This window comes from Stegostoma tigrinum, chromosome 8 (genome assembly GCF_030684315.1).
Source record: "Stegostoma tigrinum isolate sSteTig4 chromosome 8, sSteTig4.hap1, whole genome shotgun sequence".
Classification (NCBI taxonomy): Eukaryota; Metazoa; Chordata; class Chondrichthyes; order Orectolobiformes; family Stegostomatidae; genus Stegostoma; species Stegostoma tigrinum.
The window spans coordinates 11,092,499-11,112,945 of NC_081361.1; the positions used below are offsets into that span (position 1 = coordinate 11,092,499).

The 20,447-nt window shown below is 39.8% G+C and overlaps 1 protein-coding gene across 4 annotated transcripts in view; it reads left to right on the plus strand.

Moving 5' to 3' along the window:
* The window catches only part of klhl20 (kelch-like family member 20), a 75,752-nt gene that overhangs the window by 47,967 nt on the left and 7,338 nt on the right, over nucleotides 1–20,447 (plus strand). For 3 of the 4 annotated variants that reach the window (XM_048539281.2, XM_048539279.2, XM_048539278.2), the window contains exons 5-9: nucleotides 4,925–5,040; nucleotides 8,863–9,046; nucleotides 10,097–10,240; nucleotides 12,082–12,215; nucleotides 12,824–13,032. In XM_048539281.2, coding sequence (XP_048395238.1) covers nucleotides 4,925–5,040; nucleotides 8,863–9,046; nucleotides 10,097–10,240; nucleotides 12,082–12,215; nucleotides 12,824–13,032 — 787 coding nt within the window. The remainder of the gene's footprint in view (nucleotides 1–4,924; nucleotides 5,041–8,862; nucleotides 9,047–10,096; nucleotides 10,241–12,081; nucleotides 12,216–12,823; nucleotides 13,033–20,447) is intronic. The other variant, XM_048539282.2, reaches the window with a different exon arrangement.

The window sequence follows — 20,447 nt, forward strand, 5'->3', positions numbered from 1 at the left end:
GGCTTTTTGAGGGTAAATCCACATTTAGCATTTGGGAATCTCTTAAAGGCTGATTAATTAGATTTCAGGGCCAGCATGTTCCTGTGAAACTGAAAGGTAAGGATGGCAAGAGTTTGGAACCTTGGATGACAGGAGGTATTGAGAGTTTAGTCAAAACAAAAAGGCAGAAACAAGGCAGACAGAGCCCAAGAAGAATACAGAGATAGAAGAGAAGAATTCAAACAAGGAATTTGGAGGGCTGAAAGTGGCACTTTGGCAAACAGGATCAAGCAAAATCCCAAGGCATTTTATGCGTATGTAAGTAGCAAGAGGGTAACTAGGGAAATGGTAGGTCCACTCAAGGACAAAGGAGAGAATTCATGTGTGGAGCTAGAGGAAGTGGGTCAGGCCCTTAATGAATACTTTGCATTGGCAGGTCACAATGGGAAAAAGAAAACATGGTGGATGGTGAGTTTCAGGAGGGGTATGTTGATGTTTGAGGCATGCCAACATCTTAAAAAACAAAGGTGTTGGGTGAAATAACTCCACAGAGGCTGGTAACCTGTCACTCAGTCACCCTTTGTTTACACATATAAAGTCCTTGACACTCTTTCAGCTCCCTCAGAGCCAGCTCTCAGAGTGGCAGGATGTCTGGCACTTCTGTTTTTATTTGTCAGCCTGATTGGGGCTGTTAATCTGATCCAGTCAGGGAACTCATTCTGTGAAAGCCACCTGGCTGATCTTTATACAATCGCTACGATGGGTATTTGAAAAAGCATTAAGATAGACAAGACCCCAGGAATAATGTGATTTATCCCAGAATGCTGAGGGAGGCAGCTTAGGAAATTGCTGAGGCCACGGATGAAGTTTTTTGTCCTCTTTAGTCACAGGAGAGGTTAATATACCCAAAACCAGCAAAGCTGGGGTAATATGCAAAATACCATGCAAAGACTGTGAAAAACACCACATAGGCCAAACTGGAAGAAAATTAACTATACGATACATTAACATCAACCAGCTGCTAGGAGACATGACCGGTTTTTACTTGCCTCACGACACACAGACAACGAGGAACACCAATTCGACTGGGACAACACATTCATAATTGCACATGCCAAACAGAGACACGCCAGGGATTTCCTGGATCCTGGCATACCAACTTGAACTCCATCAACAAACACATTGAATTAGACCCTGTGTACAAATCACTGAGAAACAAAACTGGAACTAATACCAACCATCCCAGCAAACTGAAGCATATAAATAACAAGCGGGACAGAACACCGACGCTCCACTGGAGATACACTGACTATGTTACCTATTATTTTAGACCTGTTCACATTAGAATTTAGAAGAATCGGAGGCAAGCTTATTGAAAGGCACAAGATTCTTAGGCGACTTGACGGCGTAAATGGAGAAAAGTTGTTTCCCATTGTTGGAGAGTCTACAACCAGAGGGCATAATCTCAGAATAGGGCATCACATATCTAAGATTGAGATGAAGAGGAATTTTTATTTTCAGAGGGCTGTGAATTTGTGAAACTTGTTTCTGCAGACGTCGATTGATGCTGGGTTGTTATGTATGCGCAAAGCTGAGACAGACATTTTTAATCTGTAGGGGAATCAAGCGTTATGGGGAGAAGGCTGGAAAGTGGAGTTGAGACTTTGGATCAGCTAGAATCTCATTGAATGGTGGAACAGACTCAATGGGCTTCTACACCTACATTAAATTCTGAGTTTGCGCGTTTGTCTATTATTTATGCTGTTGTCTCTCTTTTTAAGCCCATCTTGTCCATGAGATTCACCTCCTGCTCCCTCCATCCTATTTGGAACAAACTACCGTCCTTCCAGCTTCTGTGCCTGGACTGCAAGACATCCAGTTCACATTCATGTTCTTTGAATTTCATGTCATTAATCTTTTATTAGAAGAAAAACTCCTCCCTTAATACCAAATTGCCACCTGATCTCTAAACTTCGTTTCCATTCAAAGTGTTTGAACGTGTTATCACCTCTTAAAATCCTTTTCTTAATCCCTCTTTTCGATTTCCAGGCTTGGTTACAGCACTGAAACAACCTGTATCAAGGTCATAGCTGATCTTGTTTATGACTACTCTTATAATAAACTAGTCTTGATCGTTATTACTGACCTATCTAAAGTCTTTGGCATTGTTGATCATTCTGTGCTCATAGAACATAGAACATTACAGCACAGTACAGGCCCTTCGGCCCTCGATGTTGTGCCGACCTGTCATACGGATCTTGAGCCCATCTAACCTACACAATTCCATGTATGTCCATATGCTCATCCAATGACGACTTAAATGTACCTAAAGTTGGCGAATCTACAACCGCTGCCGGCAAAGCGTTCCATTCCCTTACTATTCTCTGAGTAAAGAAACTACCTCTGACACCTGTCCTATAGCTTTCACCCCTCAATTTAAGGCTATGCCCCCTCATGCTTGCTATCACCATCCTAGGAAAAAGGTTGTCCCTATTCACCCTATCTAACCCTCTGATTATTTTATATGTTTCAATTAAGTCACCTCTCAACCTTCTCTCTAATGAAAACAGCCTCAAGTCCCTCAGCCTTTTCTCGTAAGACCTTCCCTCCATACCAGGCAACATCCTAGTAAATCTCCTCTGCACCCTTTCCAAAGCTTCCACATCCTTCTTATAATGCGGTGACCAGAACTGTACGCAATACTCCAAGTGCGGCCGCACCAGAGTTCTGTACAGCTTCACCATAACTTCTTGGTTCCGGAACGCGATCCCTCTATTAATAAAAGCTAAAACACTGCATGCCTTCTTAACAGCCCTGTCAACCTGGGTGGCAACTTTCAAGGATCTGTGTACATGGACACTGAGATCTCTCTGCTCATCTACACTACTAAGAATCTTACCATTAGCCCAGTACTTTGCCTTCCAGTTACTACTACCAAAGTGCATCACCTCACACTTGTCTGCATTAAACTCCATTTGCCACCTCTCAGCCCAGCTCTGCAGCTTATCTATGTCTCTCTGCAACCTACAGCATCCTTCGTCACTATCCACAACTCCACCGACCTTAGTGTCGTCTGCAAATTTACTAACCCATCCTTCTACGCCCTCATCCAGGTCATTTATAAAAATGACAAACAGCAGTGGGCCCAACTCCATCTAAGTATATGGCTTTCGCTTGGATCCATTTTTATCTATTGAAATGTAGCCAAAGTTTCAAATGCAATGGCTTATCTTCTTACTATTGTATGTTTATGTCTAGAGTTCCCAAGTATTAATTATGACCCCATCTTCTTTCACATCAAACGTAACTCTCTACAGCATCCCTCAGCTGTGTATTTATAGATGGAGTCCCGAAGGATGACTCCTGACCTCCTCTTATTTTGCATAAATTCTACCTCACTGTGGTACCATAGGAAAACACGACATCATGTTTTACATGTATGCCGACAGCTGTACCCCTCCAGTGCTTCTGTGCAGTACTCCACCATCTCCAATTTATCACTCTTCTTGCCCAACATCTAATATTAGACGTGAAGAAATTCCTTCTTTCTAATTATAAGAAGTACAATTGAAGCCAATTTCTTTGATCCCCAACGGAAACTCTGAAATTCGGCCACTGACTCTACCCTTTACAACATTTTGAACTGAGCTAGACTATTTATAACCATGGTACTGAGTTTGATCCCAAGATGAGCTTCCAACCACACATTGATTCCACCTCAAAGATTTCATACCTTTACCTTGGTAACAACATTACACTCATCAGTTGTAGAATCTATTATTTGTGCCCTTGTTAAATCTAGATTTTGCTCTTGAAGTGCTGTCCTGGCTTGCCCCCATCTTTTATCCATATGAAATTGTGCCCATCCCAAGCTCTCATGCTTGTTAATCTTATCCTGTTGATCTCCATTCACTTCAACTGTTGTTCCCCTTCAGCTGTCTTGTTGCTGTTGCTGCAGCCTGTCTGTGCTTCAGTGTCTTTTTTTGTCTTCTTTTGTCTTCTTTATTCATTCATGGGATGAGGGCATCGCTGGCAAGGCAGCATTTATTGCCTATCCCTAATTGCTTAGAGGGCAGTTAAGAGTCAACCACATTGTTGTGGGCCTGGAGTCACACACAGGCCAGACCAGGTAAGGGTGGCAGTCTCGTTTCCTAAAGGACATTAGTGAACCAGATGAGTTTTTCCTGACAATTGACAATGGATTCATAGTCATCATTAGACTCTTAATTCCAGGCATGTATTAAATTCAAATTCCACCACCTGCCATGGTGAGATTTGAACCCAGGCCCCCAGAACATTAACTGGGTCTCTGGATTAACAGTCCGGTGATAATACCACTAGGTCATTGCATCCCCTAATGTTAAAGATGTTAAAGACATCTTCGTCATTATCAAGGCCGTACGTGGATTTGTATCTCCCTACCTCTGTAACTTCCTCTAGCTTGTTTTAACTTAAATTGTGTGAAATTCTATACAAGAGGTAGATATTAACTGGGCACTTACTTGAGCCTTCACGAATAGACACAGATTAAAATTGTGAGTGTTCAGTTTGGTGGTATATGTTTATTATGTGTCACTCTGTAAATAAATAAATAACAAAATGTTAAAAACTTAGCTCTCGTCCTACACTTCACTGCATGGCTTTCTGAAATAGGACACAGCATGAGAGTCCTTCATGATATCAAAGATCCACTAATTGCCCCATGCTCATCTGATTTCCAATTGGTAAACAATTGGCTGCTGTGCCTTTAACTGTCTTGGCCCTAGACTTGGGAATTTGCTCTGTTAAATCCTCCACTTCTCCACTGTGCTTTCCGTTTTTATGATGAGCCTTAAAACTTCTGGTGATCTGTTTGATGAAGTGATGTTAAAGTAAAGGTACTATAATTGCAAGTTGTTATGTGTTAGTATAGAAATGTTTTAATTCTTGTGTTGTATTCACCCAGAGACCTTGTGGATGAAGCCAAAAATTATTTGCTTTTACCACAAGAACGACCTCTAATGCAAGGTCCAAGGACAAGACCTCGTAAGCCTATCCGATGTGGTGAGGTTTTATTTGCAGGTTGGTAATCCTGTGTAATATTTGACTTGTAATTATAATATTAGTTACTTTTAAAAGTCCACCTAATACTTTACAAATGTTATGTGTAAAGTATGTGTAATGTGTAATTTTTCTATTTTTTATGTTACTTTATTAAGTTTGAGTATGACACAGTTAATTCTTGAAATAGGGCCTTAAGTCTAAACAAGGGAAGAAAACTATGAAGGCAAGTTGAATTTGGGAATTGGGAAAATGCACAAAAAGATTTGATTGACAGATAATGTCTACTATTGAAAGAAATGACTTGAGTGAGTTTTTTGAAGAGGCAACAAAGAAAATTGATGAATGCAAAGTGGTAGACATTGTCGATATGGACTTCAGTAAAGCATTTGACAAGATTTTGCATGGTAGACTGGTTAGTAAGGTTAGATCACATGGGATCCAGGGAGCTAGCCGATTGGATACAAAATTGGCTTAAAGATAGGTGACAGAGGGTGGTGTTGGACGCTTGCTTTTTAGACGAGAGGCCTGTGACCAGCAGTGTGCCACAAGGAATGGTGCTGGGTCCACTGCTTTTTGTCATTTATATAAATATTTGGATGTCAATATAGAAAGCATGGTTAATAAGTTTGCAGCTGACACCAAAATAAGTGGTGTTGTGGACAGTGGAAAAGATTATCTCCAGAGTACAATGTGACCTAGGTCAGCTGGGCCAATGGGCTAAGGAGTGGCAGGTAGAGTTTAACTTAGATAAATGTGAGATGTTGCCTTTGAGTAAGGCAAACCAGGGCAGGACTTATACGGTTGGGGTGGGGCCCTGGGGTGTGTTGCTGAACAGAGAGACCTGGAGGTGCAAATGCCTTGTTCCTTGAAAGAAGAGTTGTAGGTAGACAGCACGGTGAAGAAGGCGTTTGGCATGCTTGTCTTCACTGGTCAGAACGTTGAGTATAAGAGTTGAGACATCATGTTGAGGCTGTACAGGACGTTGGAGAGGCCATTTTTAGAATACTGTGTACAATTCTGGTCTACAATTCTTCTCTGAGAAGGATGCTACAAATCCCCATATACATTCCACTATGAAGGAAATCTGGAAGTGATGCAATCCGTCTCAAAAGACTCCGAAGTTTAAAAACCAGGCAGGAAAACACACTGACGCTTCATCGGAGGCAGCACTGAGGATGTTACCCAGCATAGTAATGAAACGCCTGTGGAACAAGAAACCAGCTCAGCAAGCCAACCAACCTCAACACCCACAACGCAAGCTACAAATCTACTCCAAAACCTTAAAGAATGTTGTTAAATTTGAGTGGGTGTAAAAGAGATTAGCAAGGATGTTGCTGGGACTGGAGGGTTTGAGTTATAGGGAGAGGCTGAGTAGGGTGGGGCGTTTATACTAGAGTATCGGAGGGTGAGGGATGCCCTTATGGAAGTTTATAAAATTGTGAGGGGCATGGAGATGGTGAACAGCCAAGGTCTTTTTCCTAGGGTGGGGGAGGCCAAAACTAAAGGACATAGGTTTAAGGAGCGAGGGAAAAGATTTAAAAAGGATCTGAGGGATAACTTTTTTACACAGAAGGTGATGTGTGTTCTGAACAAGCTTTCAGAGGAAGTGGTGGAGGCAGGTACAATTATAACGTTTAGAAGGCACCTGGATGGATTTATGAATGGGAAGGGTTTCGAGGGATATAGGCCAAGTGCTCACGAATGGGACTAGGTCAGTTTGGAATGTCTGGTCAGCATGGACAAGTTGGACCGAAGAGTCTGTTTCTGTGCTGTATAACTCTATAAGTACCACTCATCTATAACAAGTAAACATTCCTGTAAGACACAGATGCCCAGTGTTGCTGGTTAAATCAACAAGGCTAACAAAGTAAGTTAGAGGTTGCATTAGATCAAAGAAATCGGCTCATACCTTTGACGTAAAGATGTTAAGCCTCATAACTGGAAGATAATTTGAAGGAAGGATGACTAAGAAACTGATAGAGCAAGGGAAAAGAGAGTGTGTGCAAGCTGGAAACGTAAAGATGAATTGTAAAACCTTCTTTAGGTCTGTAAAAAGAAAACAAAATCGATAGGGAAAATGTGGGTACACTGTATGGAGACAGACTTTATAATGGAGAATGGACGAACGTTGGAGTAAATCGACCGTTATGTTGTGTCTGTCATCAGTAGAACATTCAGAAAATCTTCCAAATTTACTGATGACACGATACTAGTTGGGAATTTGAGGAATTTGCAAAGAGGTGCCAAGCAAACTAGAACATATATACAAGAATGTAACGGAATATGTGTGAATCAATATGAATTTATCGTCTAAACTCAACAAGACATTGTTAATTGGTGTGTGGTAGGGAATTGTTGATGTCCAAAATGACCTGAATGTCTTTGTTCATGAGTTGCGAAAAGCTAGCAAACAGCACGAAGGTACATGATATGTGGGCCTTAATTACGAAAGGCTTTGAGTTCATGAATAAAGAAGTCTTTTTGAAGTTGTGTAGTCCAATAATGAGACTGTACCTGGTGCACGAATTTTTGGTGTCCGTTTCAAAGAAGGGTTATACTTGCCACAGATGGAGTGCAATCAAGGTTCAGGCTAATCCCTGAGATGGCCAGATCGTTTTATAAGGAGGGATTGAGGAAACTGGGCCTGTATTCTCAATAGGGTTTGAAGAATGAGAGGTGTTTGAATTCACATTGAGAAAATTCTTGCAGGATGTGATAAGGTGGCTGTAGATAGGGGTGTTTTCCCTGGCCAATGAGTCTAAAATCATGGGGCAGGATCTTAAAATAGGTGGTGGGCCATTTAAGACAGATGAGAAGGAATTTCTACATTCAGAGGATGGTGAATCTTTGGAATTCTGTATCCTAATGGAAGTTTAATCATTGAGCAGCTGCTTCTTGAGAATAGGCCTCCTAGCCCTGAGGTAGAAACACTACCACTGCACCACAAAGGTTGTCTCACAGTACATTTTTTCCTTGTATTATCAAGTAATCTTGTAAATTAGATTATTACTACTAGCTGGATATTTTGCTTAATGCTGTGTAGGAAGTTAATTTCTCTTCTAAATAAGTTTTTTAGGTATGACTGCTAACTGTAATAAGTCTGTTCTTAATTTTCTACTTTTAAAATTTCCCCATGCAAGAGCAGTATGCCTGTTAGATTCCACTTTTTAAATGAATCTTGGTGCTGCAATGGCACCTAATGATAAACTTGAAGTGCCTGCTTTCTTGTCTGTTGTCTGTCTGTCTCTCATCTGTGTTTTGCTAATTCTACCTTAATGCTTTATCGGATTTCCACCCAGCTGTTGTTTTTCTTAAGTACAGTTTGGAAATCAATAGAGTTTTGGAGGCCAGGCTCATTAAGTGATATGGGGCATTGAGATAGATGATCAGCCACAATCTATTTGAGTGAAGGAGCAGGCTTGATGGACTGAATGGCCTGCTCCTGTTTCTGCTCGTCTAGGAATGCATTGAGTTATAAAGATTTGTTGACCGAACTTCGTATTATTTGTAGTACGAGATTGCTTGTGTTTTCAATTTTTAAGTATCATCTTGCCAGCTTGAGGCCTGCATAAATAATTGAAAGATGAGCTAAAACGCATCTCATGAACTGTCAAACATGTGCTTGTTCACCATCTTTCTCACTATTTTACATGTGAGTATGGTTACTCTGCTGCCTTATTTGTCTGCTTTTTAGAAAATGCTGCATGAGAATATCGAAATATGTAATCTGTAGTTGATCACAGAAAAAATACAGATGTAGATGTTTGATGGTGAGCTGTTTTTTCAGATGATTCAATAATTTTTCTAGCCAAGCATTTCACTTTATGAATTCTTGTTTAGTTGGAGGTTGGTGCAGTGGAGATGCAATTTCCAGTGTTGAGCGCTATGACCCTCAGACCAATGAGTGGCGGATGGTAGCCTCAATGAGCAAACGACGGTGTGGCGTAGGGGTCAGTGTGTTGGATGATCTCCTTTACGCAGTGGGTGGACATGATGGCTCATCATATCTTAACAGTGTGGAGAGGTACGTTGTGTGTGTGGTCCTGCAATTGCACTGTACATTTTTTTTAAAGATCAGGCTATTCAATGATGTTATTACCTGTCTATGGAGCAATTGCTTCTTGAGAAAGGCCTCCTAGCCCTGAGGTAGAAACACTACCACTGCACCACAAAGGTTGTCTCACAGTACATTTTTTCCTTGTATTATCAAGTAATCTTGTAAAGTAGATTATTACTACTGACTGGATTTTTTGCTTAATGTTATGCAGGAAGTTAATTTCTCTTCTAAATAAGTTTGTTAGGCATGAATGCTAACTATAATAAGTCTGTTCTTAATTTTCTAATTTTAAAATTTCCCCATGCAAGAGTGGTATGCCTGTTAGATTCCACTTTTTAAATGAATCTTGGTGCTTCAATGGCACCTAATGATAAACTTGAAGTGAATAATGCCTTTCTTGTCTGTTGTCTGTCTGTCTGCCTCTTATCTGTCTTTTGCTAATTCTACCATAATGCTTTATCGGATTTCCACCCAGCTGTTGTTTTTCTTAAGTACAGTTGAACTTTGCATTTTGTTCCAGTATTTCTGTACTGCTCAAGTACAAAACAACATGTGTGAACTGTTGAATTTTGTGAGTTATTTTCCATGGGTTGCACATCTGGGTTCATTCTTGTGGAAAAACCGTCGTTCTAGGCTTTATCAGCAAGATCTACACATGAAGACAATATGTGAAATACTGTTGTTCATCCATGCCGTTTACACTCAAACGTAATGAATCATATAAAAACTCTGAGCAGCAAGTATCATTTTCTACTAAAAATGTTGGTCAACAACAATTATCCTTCAATTTCGTTTTTTCTCTTGCTATTTAATAAAACCTGGGAATAAAATTATTCTTTAAGGTAGCTTTCATTTTTGCTTAATATTTTGAAACAGAGATTTATATCGACGGATTTAGAAATGATTATAAGGGGGAAATAAATCTTAGAGTACACACTCCACTCGAAGTGTAGTTATTGCTGCATACATGCTGAAAATAGGCCTATCTTTTTAATTTTTTAATAATTAAACTTTTAGATATGATCCAAAGACCAACCAGTGGAGTAGCGACGTGGCTCCCACCAGTACATGTCGGACCAGTGTTGGCGTGGCAGTGTTGGGAGGGTATCTGTATGCTGTAGGTGGCCAGGATGGCGTCTCTTGTCTGAACATTGTGGAAAGGTAAACTCGTAGAGTGTTTCTTCCTAATGTGATCTGATAGCAGTAATTGTGTAATGCAGTAAGTGACATACAAAATTGGCCTGCCAACATGCTGCCTTATGGAATGGTAGGGCACATGTGTGGATTTGTGATTCCTCTCAATGGGATCTGCTGTCACAAGACCATTGGGGAAGGAACAAAGTAGAAGTAAGATGTTTATTAATCAGGGAATGATTCTGTATTGTTCTCATGCCCCTTTCCTGGTTAGATTGTAAAGTTATAGAAGCGTGATGTGTCCCACCCAACGCAAGAACAAATTGTGAGGAGAACTGTGAATTTCAGCTGTTTACATGTTTACTGGCTGTCTGGTACACTGTTGCCTGTATAGAAATTAGTACTCCACATTGGAAACTTTTTTTGAAAACTGAAGGCGCTTACTTTTGGAAGCACGCTCATGATAAAGGCATTGAGTGTTGCGAAGATGTGCATGTGTGTTTTTTGCTGCTCCCTTTCAGATCCCATATCCTGTGATGTTGGGTAGTTGGATGTAAGCAAAGTTTAGCATGAATACTCAGTTTAGTAATTTTAATTGCAAAATATGAAATGTATTACTTCAGTAATGCATCATGATGTTTTCCATCCCCAAGATGAATAAGTTACATAAAAAAAACAAAAATGCTTTCTTTTCCCATGTACTATTTTCCATCTGTCCATCAGTCTCTTTCCTTCTCCTCTCTTGGCCACAGTCACCTTGCAAAAAAGAAATTCCAAGGTTTCTATCGGTCCTGCTCGGTGATTGTATCTGAGGAGGACTGTAGCTGGGCTCTGTGACTGATGCTGTTAGGGTCATGAGAGTGAGTTGCTTGAATTGACTTGTAGAATGAATTTATTTGCTTCCTTGTTTCATGGACAATTTCTCTTACTGATCAGTCTGTAGTGCACCAAGTTGATATACCATTAAGTGTTGTCACCAGACTGACTACAGAGTCTTGTGTACAAATAATAACTTTAGAAACGTTCTTTTAAGGCAAGAGTAGAATATAATACTGTCTTATTCAACATGTACTGTAGCAATGGCTGCTTTGTTCAGTAAAGAATTTATGATGAATATACAATACTTAATATATTACAAGCTGTTTTGTACTCTGAACCCCTTATGACATTCTGTTTGTGGTTTGACCCAGTCAAGCTGATCATAAAAAAAATTAATGTTAAATTATATTATTGTGCAGTTTTATACATTAGCTGTCCAGTTTGCTAAGAATATGTGAATTCACTTCAGGTTTTAGAATCAGTGCAGTTGTTGACTTGCTCACTGAACTGATAAGTTTGTTTGCAAATGTTTCGTCAATTTGCTACGTAACATCAGTGTGCCTTTGGTGAAGCGTCAAATGTGACAACATTAAAGCTTCACTGGAGGCACACGGACGATGTTACCTAGCATGGTGATGAAGCGTTTACGAACATGCTTACCAGCTTGGAGACCAAGTCAACAACCGCATCAACAACTTGAGCTACAAATCCTCTCTCAAAAACCTTTTAGAATCAGTGTTTTGAATTTCAAAGAGATGACACACTGTCCTTGCAAGAGAATTTTAACTAACCGGGAGTGCCTTAATTCAATGCCCGAACATGCCTTTAAATTGTCCTTCATTGAGTTATGCCTTTTCCCCAACTATCTTTGCTTGCCTGATTTGTAACACTCAAGTCCAAGGATAAATTTGACAATGGCCAGCTGGCTATTTGATTCAACTGATACTTCAATGTGGCAAGAAACCTTTCAGTGCAGATGGTTGGAAATTCGATTTTTGTTTTGTGTGATTTTGCATGAAGTGATAAAGACAAAAATATTTCCATTCTAGGTTTGATCCAAAAGAGAATAAGTGGGCACGTGTGGCTTCAATGAGTACCAGACGGTTAGGTGTGGCAGTTGCTGTGTTAGGTGGATTTCTTTATGCTGTTGGTGGATCTGATGGTACCTCTCCCCTAAATACAGGTATGCTTGATTTCTGTGTGGATGGATGAATTCTGCTGTTAATGAACTAAAGTGATTGCTATCTGTGTGCATGAGGACATGCAGTAAGAGATTGAGACAGATCATCATGAGAAAGTCATTGAAATATGTTCTTTTATCAAAACTTTTCAGACTAAGTATAATTTGTTGAACGGCAAATTGCTGTTGATGCAGGAAATCTGAAATAAAACAAAATGCTGGAAATACACGGCAAGTCAAGCAGCAGCCAGTTTTGTCCTCATTTCATCTTGGAAGATGAGGATGCTGCCACCATTAAACTGAAGTCGGCCCATTCTGCACGAGTGGTAAGATGAAACTTGGCATTCAGAGTGCTTTATGCCATTATCTTTGTGCCACTGTACAGAGAAGTATTGGCGTAGGTCTGGGAACTGGCCATCTTATTAATTCAGCTCTTCGGACAGGTTTAAAGAAGGTGTTGCAATTGAAATAATGGTTTCCCCAAGAAGATGAAATTCAGGTTTCTAATTATTTTGAAATGTATCTGGGTGGAGCAAGCACCTAAGTTAGATCTAGGGCACCTGAATATCACAGCAGCTGATCAGCATTACCTATGATTTTTCTGCCTGCAGTTGAACGCTACAGCCCACAAGAAAACCGCTGGCATACTATTGCGCCGATGGGAACACGGCGGAAACACCTGGGGTGCTCTGTTTACCAAGACATGATCTATGCAGTTGGAGGAAGAGATGATACCACAGAATTGAGCAGTGCTGAGAGGTTTAATCCTCGCACTAATCAATGGTCTCCAGTTGTGGCTATGACATCACGCAGGAGTGGTGTGAGTATAATGGTCTACATGTCAGTAGTGTCCTTTAGGAAAATAGGAACTGGATGACATCAAAAGCTCCTTGCTGTATTCCAATGTTCAATCAGAGCATAACTGATATGTATCTTAACTCTATTTAACTTGTTCCATGTTTTGGCCTGACAGAAATCTATCAATCTCAGTTTTGAAATTTTACTTTGAACTTGCTAGGGCAGTTTTTGGGAAAGAAAATATTAAATTTTCACACTGTGTGAAAATGGGATTCCTGACTTCACCTTCGAAAGGGCTCACTCTACTTTAATTCCCTTTTGTTCTAGACTCCCCTACCAGAGGAAACAATACCTCTCTACTTTGTCTGTCAAAACCAATAATCATAAAGGGGTTAAAAAACATCCATGCCAAACAAGGAGGTCAAGGACAATATTAAGTCAAAACCTAAAGTACACCATATTGCAAAGACCAGAGGCAGGCAGAAGGATTGGGAAACTTTCAAACATAAACAAAGGGATGCTAAAAAATTAATAAAAGGAGTTTAGGTAAATTTTGAAAGAAAACTAGCACAAAACATTCGTAAAAGATAGCAAAAGCTTCTATAGGTATATAAAAGAGAAGAGAGTCGCTAAGCTGAGTGCTGGTCCCTAGGAAGATGAAGCTGGAGAGTTAATATTGTGAAATGGTAGAGGTGCTAAATTAGTACTTTGCCTCAGTTTTCACAGGGGATGACAATAGTACCATTCCTATCACAAAGGGCAAGTCAGAGGCAGTAGAAAGGGTAGAACTTAGAACAATCAACATTATGAGGCAAAAGGTAATCAGCAAACAATTAGGATTGAGGGCAGACAAGTACCCCAGGTCTAGGCCTAATTCCTAGACTATTAAAGGAAGTGGTTGTGGAGATAATGGATCCATTGGTTATAGTATTCCAAAATTCCCGGGACACGGGCAAGATTCCAGTAGATTGGTAAAATGCTAATGTAATGTCCTCATTCAAAGGGAGGCAATATGTGGGAAATTACAGACCATTTAGTTTAACATTTGTTGTTGGTAAGGTGTTAGATTCAGTTATCAAGAAAGCAATATCTGGACATTTGGAAAGCCAAAACACTGTCAGTCGGATTCAGCATTGCTTTATGAAGGGCAAATCATGTTTGGCTAATTTGCTAGAGCTCTTTGAAGGTATAACAAGCATAATGGATAATGAGGATCCCGTAGAAGAAATGTATCTGGACTTCCAGAAGGTGTTTGATAAGGTGCCACATAAGAGGTTAATTGATGAGCTTGGATCATGTGGGATGTGGGGTAATTTATTAGCTTGTATAGGTGACTGGCTGATGCACAGAAAACAGAGGGTCAGGATAATTTTTTTTTTCTGGAATGCAAGACGTAACTAATGGGGTGCCACAGGGTTTGGTCCTTGGAGTCCAGCTATTTACAATCCACATTAACAACTTAAGTACAGGAATAGAAGGCTCTATAGCCATATTTGCGGACCACACAAAAATAGGTGGGACGGTAAATTGCAATGAGGAAACAAGAACCTGGCACATGGATATAGACAGGTTAGGAGAGGCCAAAATGTGATAAATGGAATTTAACATGGATAAATGGGAGGTTATGCATTTTGGTCAGAAAAATGCGAAGTTACCCTGTTACCTAAATAGGGAGAGACTTCGAGGTGCTCCAATGTGGAGGTGTCCTGGTGTCCTTGTTCATGAGTCAGAGAAAACTAGCATGCAAATACAGCAGACAATAAAGAAAGCAAATGGAATGTTGGCTTTTGTAGCTAAAGGGATAGAATATAAATATAAGGAAGTATTGTTGCAGCTATACAAGGCATTGGTGAGATCCTATCTGGAATATTGTGCACAGTTTCGGTCCCCTTATTTGAGGAAGGATGTGTGGCATTGGTAGGCACTTTAAAGGAGGCTCACTCAATTGATCCCAGAGATGAGGGGTTTGTTGAATGAAGAGAGATTGAACAGTTTAGATCTTAACTCTGTGGAATTTAGAAGAACAAGGAGAAATCAAATTGAGGTATTGAAGATGATATAAGGTATAGATTAAATAGCTGTGGGGCAGATGCCCCCTCTTGTGGGGCATTCTAGGATGAGAGGTCATAGTCTGAGGATAAAGGGTAGCAAATTTAAAACAGAGTTGAGGAGAAACTGCTTCTCTCAAACATTGTGAAGCTGTGGATGCTGGGACAGTGAGTAAATTCAAGGAGGAGTTAGACAAATTTTTAATTGGTAATGGGTTGAAGGGTTATGAGGAGAAGGCAGGAAAATGGGGGTGAAGAACATATCAGCCATGATCGAATAGCGGAGCAGACTTCGATGGGCCAAATGGCAAAATTCTGCCCCTATATCTTATAGCTACTTTAGTTAAAAAGCCCTTTATTTTCAAGCCAAAGGAATAAATTCCCTTGTATGCAACCTGTCCTCATTATTTAACCCTTTTATCTCTGGTAGCATTCTGGTGAATCTACATCGCGCACCCTCTTAAACCAGTATATTCTTCCTGAGGTGCAATGAGTAGGATTGGGATGGTGTTAATGAAAGGCAGTGAAACAAATAAACTGATATTGTCAATCTAACTGCTAAAAGACCTGTGCATTCAAAGGGCCTCTTCCAGTGCTGTTTTCTGTATTCTATTAGCTCTGCAAATCCACCTTGAGTATAATTTTCCCACCTTGTCCATCAGCGACAGATATCCAACAGAGGACATCTTTTGACTTCTGTTGGGCATCTATCCAGATTAGGTATCAATTTGAATGGTGGTGTTTTTTTCATAGACCCATTTGTCAGCACCTTTCTTTCTATCAAGGATGTAGGAAGAGAAGCTGAACTAAAGCTCAAAAGTAATTGGTGGCAGGGATCAGAGGGGGGAAGAGTAGGCGAAGCGTACCAGAGTAATAGCAAGTAGTTGGTGACCTTAAAACAAAAATATGTGAGTTCTGAAAAATATTAGGAAATCAGAAAAAATGTTGCTGTACTAAATATTTAAAATTCTGAAGATCTGAACAAATGTAACAGATTGTGAAAACAGTACCTTTTTCTTTTCATGAAAAAAAAGCCTGGTATTGAATGTGTTCTCTTTTGCTACCATGTTACTGCTAATACAGCTGTATCTTGAATAAAATATTATTTATTGTGCAGCCTTGTAATGACATCTCCAGTTCATATAATCGGTCTGATACCTGTAATTTTCTTAACAAATTACCGATCTTGGGACTGCCTTGTCAGTCCTGAGTAGATAAATTCCTTCTGAAAAGGATGTCTTGCAAATTATGTTTGTGTACCTTGTATTTCTGGTTTCAGCTTAACATTTAAACATATAGCCCTACCAGAAGGGAAAAATCTCAATTTGGTTAGAAATTTAAGATGTCACAATTTTCCCACTTGATCTTGACTTTAATATTAGGGGAATATGGGATTTAGTAATGAATATGTAGTTTTGCTATTTAGAATGCAGGTATTTAATATCCCCTACAAACTTATTTATATTTGATCTGTATAGAGTGCATCCTAATGTGCAACCTGCCATGGGACATTCTACACCTGCTTTTTGATTTACATTCACAAAAGATGCAAAGTAAGAGAAATTGTTGAAATGTATTTTTCTTGTAAGTTTTAAGAAGTGGGTATCAACCAAGAAAAAGTGATCATTGCTAAAATGAACCTTTGAAGTATTGTTTACTGATTGGAACTGCCGTCCACCAACTAGGTGATCAATTGTGTCTAAATTTATCAAAACTGCTTGTAATGGTGGGTCAGGAAAGTACTCCAGTAGTACTAAGTGGATCAATAAAGCAGTTTTGAGCTAGACTGCAAAGATGAATTGGGGTTGGTGGGTGGAGAAAGTTTTTAAAAATTCATTCAGTTCATGAAGTTAATTCCTGCATGACTTAAATTCACTCTGTGTAGCACCAAATTTCACCTTGAATTCCCAAAGCATATTTGTTTTACCAGGGAAGGAACTGAAATCATTTCAGCCTTTTAAATGTATTCTATCTATCCCGATCTATCTTCAGCATACTCTTCATTAATATAAGTTCTGTTTTGTCTTCTCATCTGACCAACTAAGCTAATAATTTATCTTATACTTGTCATTTAATATTTCTACCAAATTCAAGGGTAGAAATAAGGTTGGATGTCTGTCTGTCTACAAGGATAGATAAACTTTCTCCTGTGTGCTCTTAAAAAAATTGACTGCAACGCCTAAACAATTATACAATCCTCCCTTTTTAAAAATAAAACTAATTATACCATCAATTTTCTTGAGAGAAGAAATGATAGGAACAACAGTTTGCTGAAACTGACAGTGGCAAGTCATTTCAAACTGCACCAATTCAAATAGGATCTTGAGGGACAGTGGGTGAGGAAGGGAGGAAAGGAATTTTGTGTGTATGTTCCATTTAAATAAGATTACAAGGAAGATAGCACCTAATGTACTCAAGTACAATTCTGCTTTACCTGGTCAGTCCTGCACAAACCCAACCATTGGAATTTTTGTGGGGCTTGTATCTCAGGTCAGTGATGTCCAAGAAGGAGAGATGGAAACACCACCACAGTGAACACCACTTAAGATCTTCAATTGTAACTGAAGATTGATGGATATATAACTTGTTGTACGAACGTATCTACTATACAGCATTAGAATTGTTTGAGGTGGTAGTTCAGGTGGTTAAGGGCAACAAAAACTCAACTTGCAAGACACATTATTTTTAATGGAAGGGTTGAGAAACAGGAAGTTTTTAATGAGTTTCAAGAAAGAACTGGATGATATTGACACAGATGGAATTTGGGTTCATGTGAAATGTGTGAGTACACTGAAAAGGTTAAGTAGTGGACAAGAAATCTTTGTCCACCTGAAATTGCAGGTGAACCGATGCAAAATACAATGTACACATACTAGAACTAAGTCACTCTACTTCACATAAACAACGTAGTTCACCGGCTAAAGTTTCTTCTGTTGTCAGGTGAGAAAATGGAACATAATTCAGGCCCTTCTTCATTTATGTTCTTTTCATTGTCACAAACACCCCAATATCACAATGCCTCTTCATATTTGGTGCAAATATAAGTAAGGTTGGTTGTTCAGGCATTGATTTTTATTGTGATCAATTCGTCATTTATTAATACCTTAATCCGTGTGGACTACCTATCCTGTTCTGGAATGTCCATTTCCAATGTAAAGGACAATTGTTTACAAATTAGAATGGCCACCCTTCTATTTGTGGATGAATAATAATCAACATGAGTTAAAACTTAGTCTTGTCAAGAATGGCAGGGAGACTGAGTTTCTTTTAGGCTTTAGATTAGAATTCTGTTTACAATTGAGTGGATAAGCCCCTTGTTCCAGGTTATTAAAATAATAACAATCACAATTGGAACAAATTTGGCTCACTACATTTTGCTTGCAGCATAACTTGGGGCTTTTAGAATTATCTGTTGTGCTGCAGGACAGTTAATAAATCAAGACAACTTTAAAGTAAATTGGCATAATGAAGAAGATCATGTGATAGCCTGATTAGCCTGTTGTGTGTTGAGGCAAGGGCCAGGACTAGGTTGAAGTTGTCGTAGTAAAACACGAAATGTTCACAACGGAAAACAAAAAGCAGGCATAGCTGGGCTTCTTGTGGACAGACTTTCAGTTTCCTGAGTTTTTTGGAGAAAAAGAAAGAAGGCTTCTTGTGTGCAAAAGGCTGTGTAGCCATCAAGAGGAAAAGAATGAAAGTTTTCTAAATTTTCAGGCAGAATACAGGAGGGTGGCCAGTCTTTGAAAAAGCAAGTTCTTGGCACTCTAAACACTCTGGAAGATTTAGGCTGGTGAAGCTTGGCGGTTAAACTACCAGAGTTAGCCCTGCTGCTAGTTGGCACTTTGGGAATGCTCTGCAACCTTTGCCTCCAAAACTACTCTACTTAAGTAACGCTTTCAGTGATCACTTGACAATGTAATTTGGTGAAATCGTGAAATGCAAACTTTAGAAGCGAGGAGTGTCCTGTGGAGAGTGTGCTGTAATCTCTACGTATACTGACTGGGGTTATGTCAGTTGTTTGAAAACATTATAAAGACTTTTTTTTTTATTTTTGGAGTATTATTTCCTTAGTAGGTGATATTTAGTTAACATTGCTTTCAGTTTGTTTGCATTAAAGTGATGAAATCTGAAAGCCTATTGTGAAATTCCTTTCAGTCAAGTGAGAATATTTGTCTATACAGTGATTGTGACTGCAGGTGAAGTTGGTTTAGTTCCTGATTTGTCCCTGTCACACCCCTGAGGTTAATAGTGCATCACAGGGGCCATGAACTTGCTATCCTGTCATGTTGTCACCTGTTACTAGTGTTACTTAAGTAGAGTAGTTTTGGAGGCAAAACATTATTTTTATTTATTTGGCCAAATCCTAGGTTCCTTGTCTCACGTTTCAAAATAGCAGTGACATGTACAATTTGTCACTCTAAAGGAATGATTCCAAATTTAAGTAACCTTCCAATGTTCATAGAATCATAAAATCCCTACAGTGTGGAAACAAGCCCTTCGGCCCAAAAAGTCCACATCAACACTCAGAGCATCCCACCCAAACCCATTCCCCTATAACCCACCTGATCTACACATCCCTCAACACCACAGGCAATTTAGTATGGCCAATCCACCTAAGATAACGAAGTGTGGAGCTGGATGAACACAGCAGGCCAAGCAGCATCTCAGGAGCACAAAAGCTGACGTTTCGGGCCTAGACCCTTCATCAGACCGTGCTCCTGAGATGCTGCTTGGCCTGCTGTGTTCATCCAGCTCCACACTTTGTTATCTTGGATTCTGCAGCATCTGCAGTTCCCATTACCACTGGCCAATCCACCTAGCCTGCACATCTTTGGACTGGGAGGAAACCAGAACACTTGGAGGAAACCCACTCAAACACGGAGCAAATGTGCAAACTGCACACACAGTCACCTGAGGGTGGAGTCCAACCTGGGTTCCGGGCACTGGAAGGCAGCAGTGCTAACCACTGAGCCACTGTGCCGTCCCGTAAGTCAAATCCACTTAGCCTGCACATCCTTGAATCCTGTCAGGCAATTTCCCATGGTAAATCTACCTAATCTGTGCATCATTAACCTGCAGGAGGAAACTGGAACACCCAGTGGCGAAGCACGCAGATACAGAGAATGTGCAAACTCCTCCAAAGACAGTTGCCTGAGGCTGGAATTGAACCCAAGTCCCTTGGTGTGAAGTAGCAGTGCTCACCACTGTTCTCACCTAATGCTTTTAAAAGACCAGATGAAATCATCTGGCACTCATTCATGCTATTGTATTCTGTTGCTTTGCCTGTGTTATTTGACCATGATTCAGTGTTGGTTTCCTTTTGGATGTCTGGTGTGATGACCAGCTCCATTCCTGGAAATACCAATGCAAAGTGACTGTTGAGCCTGTT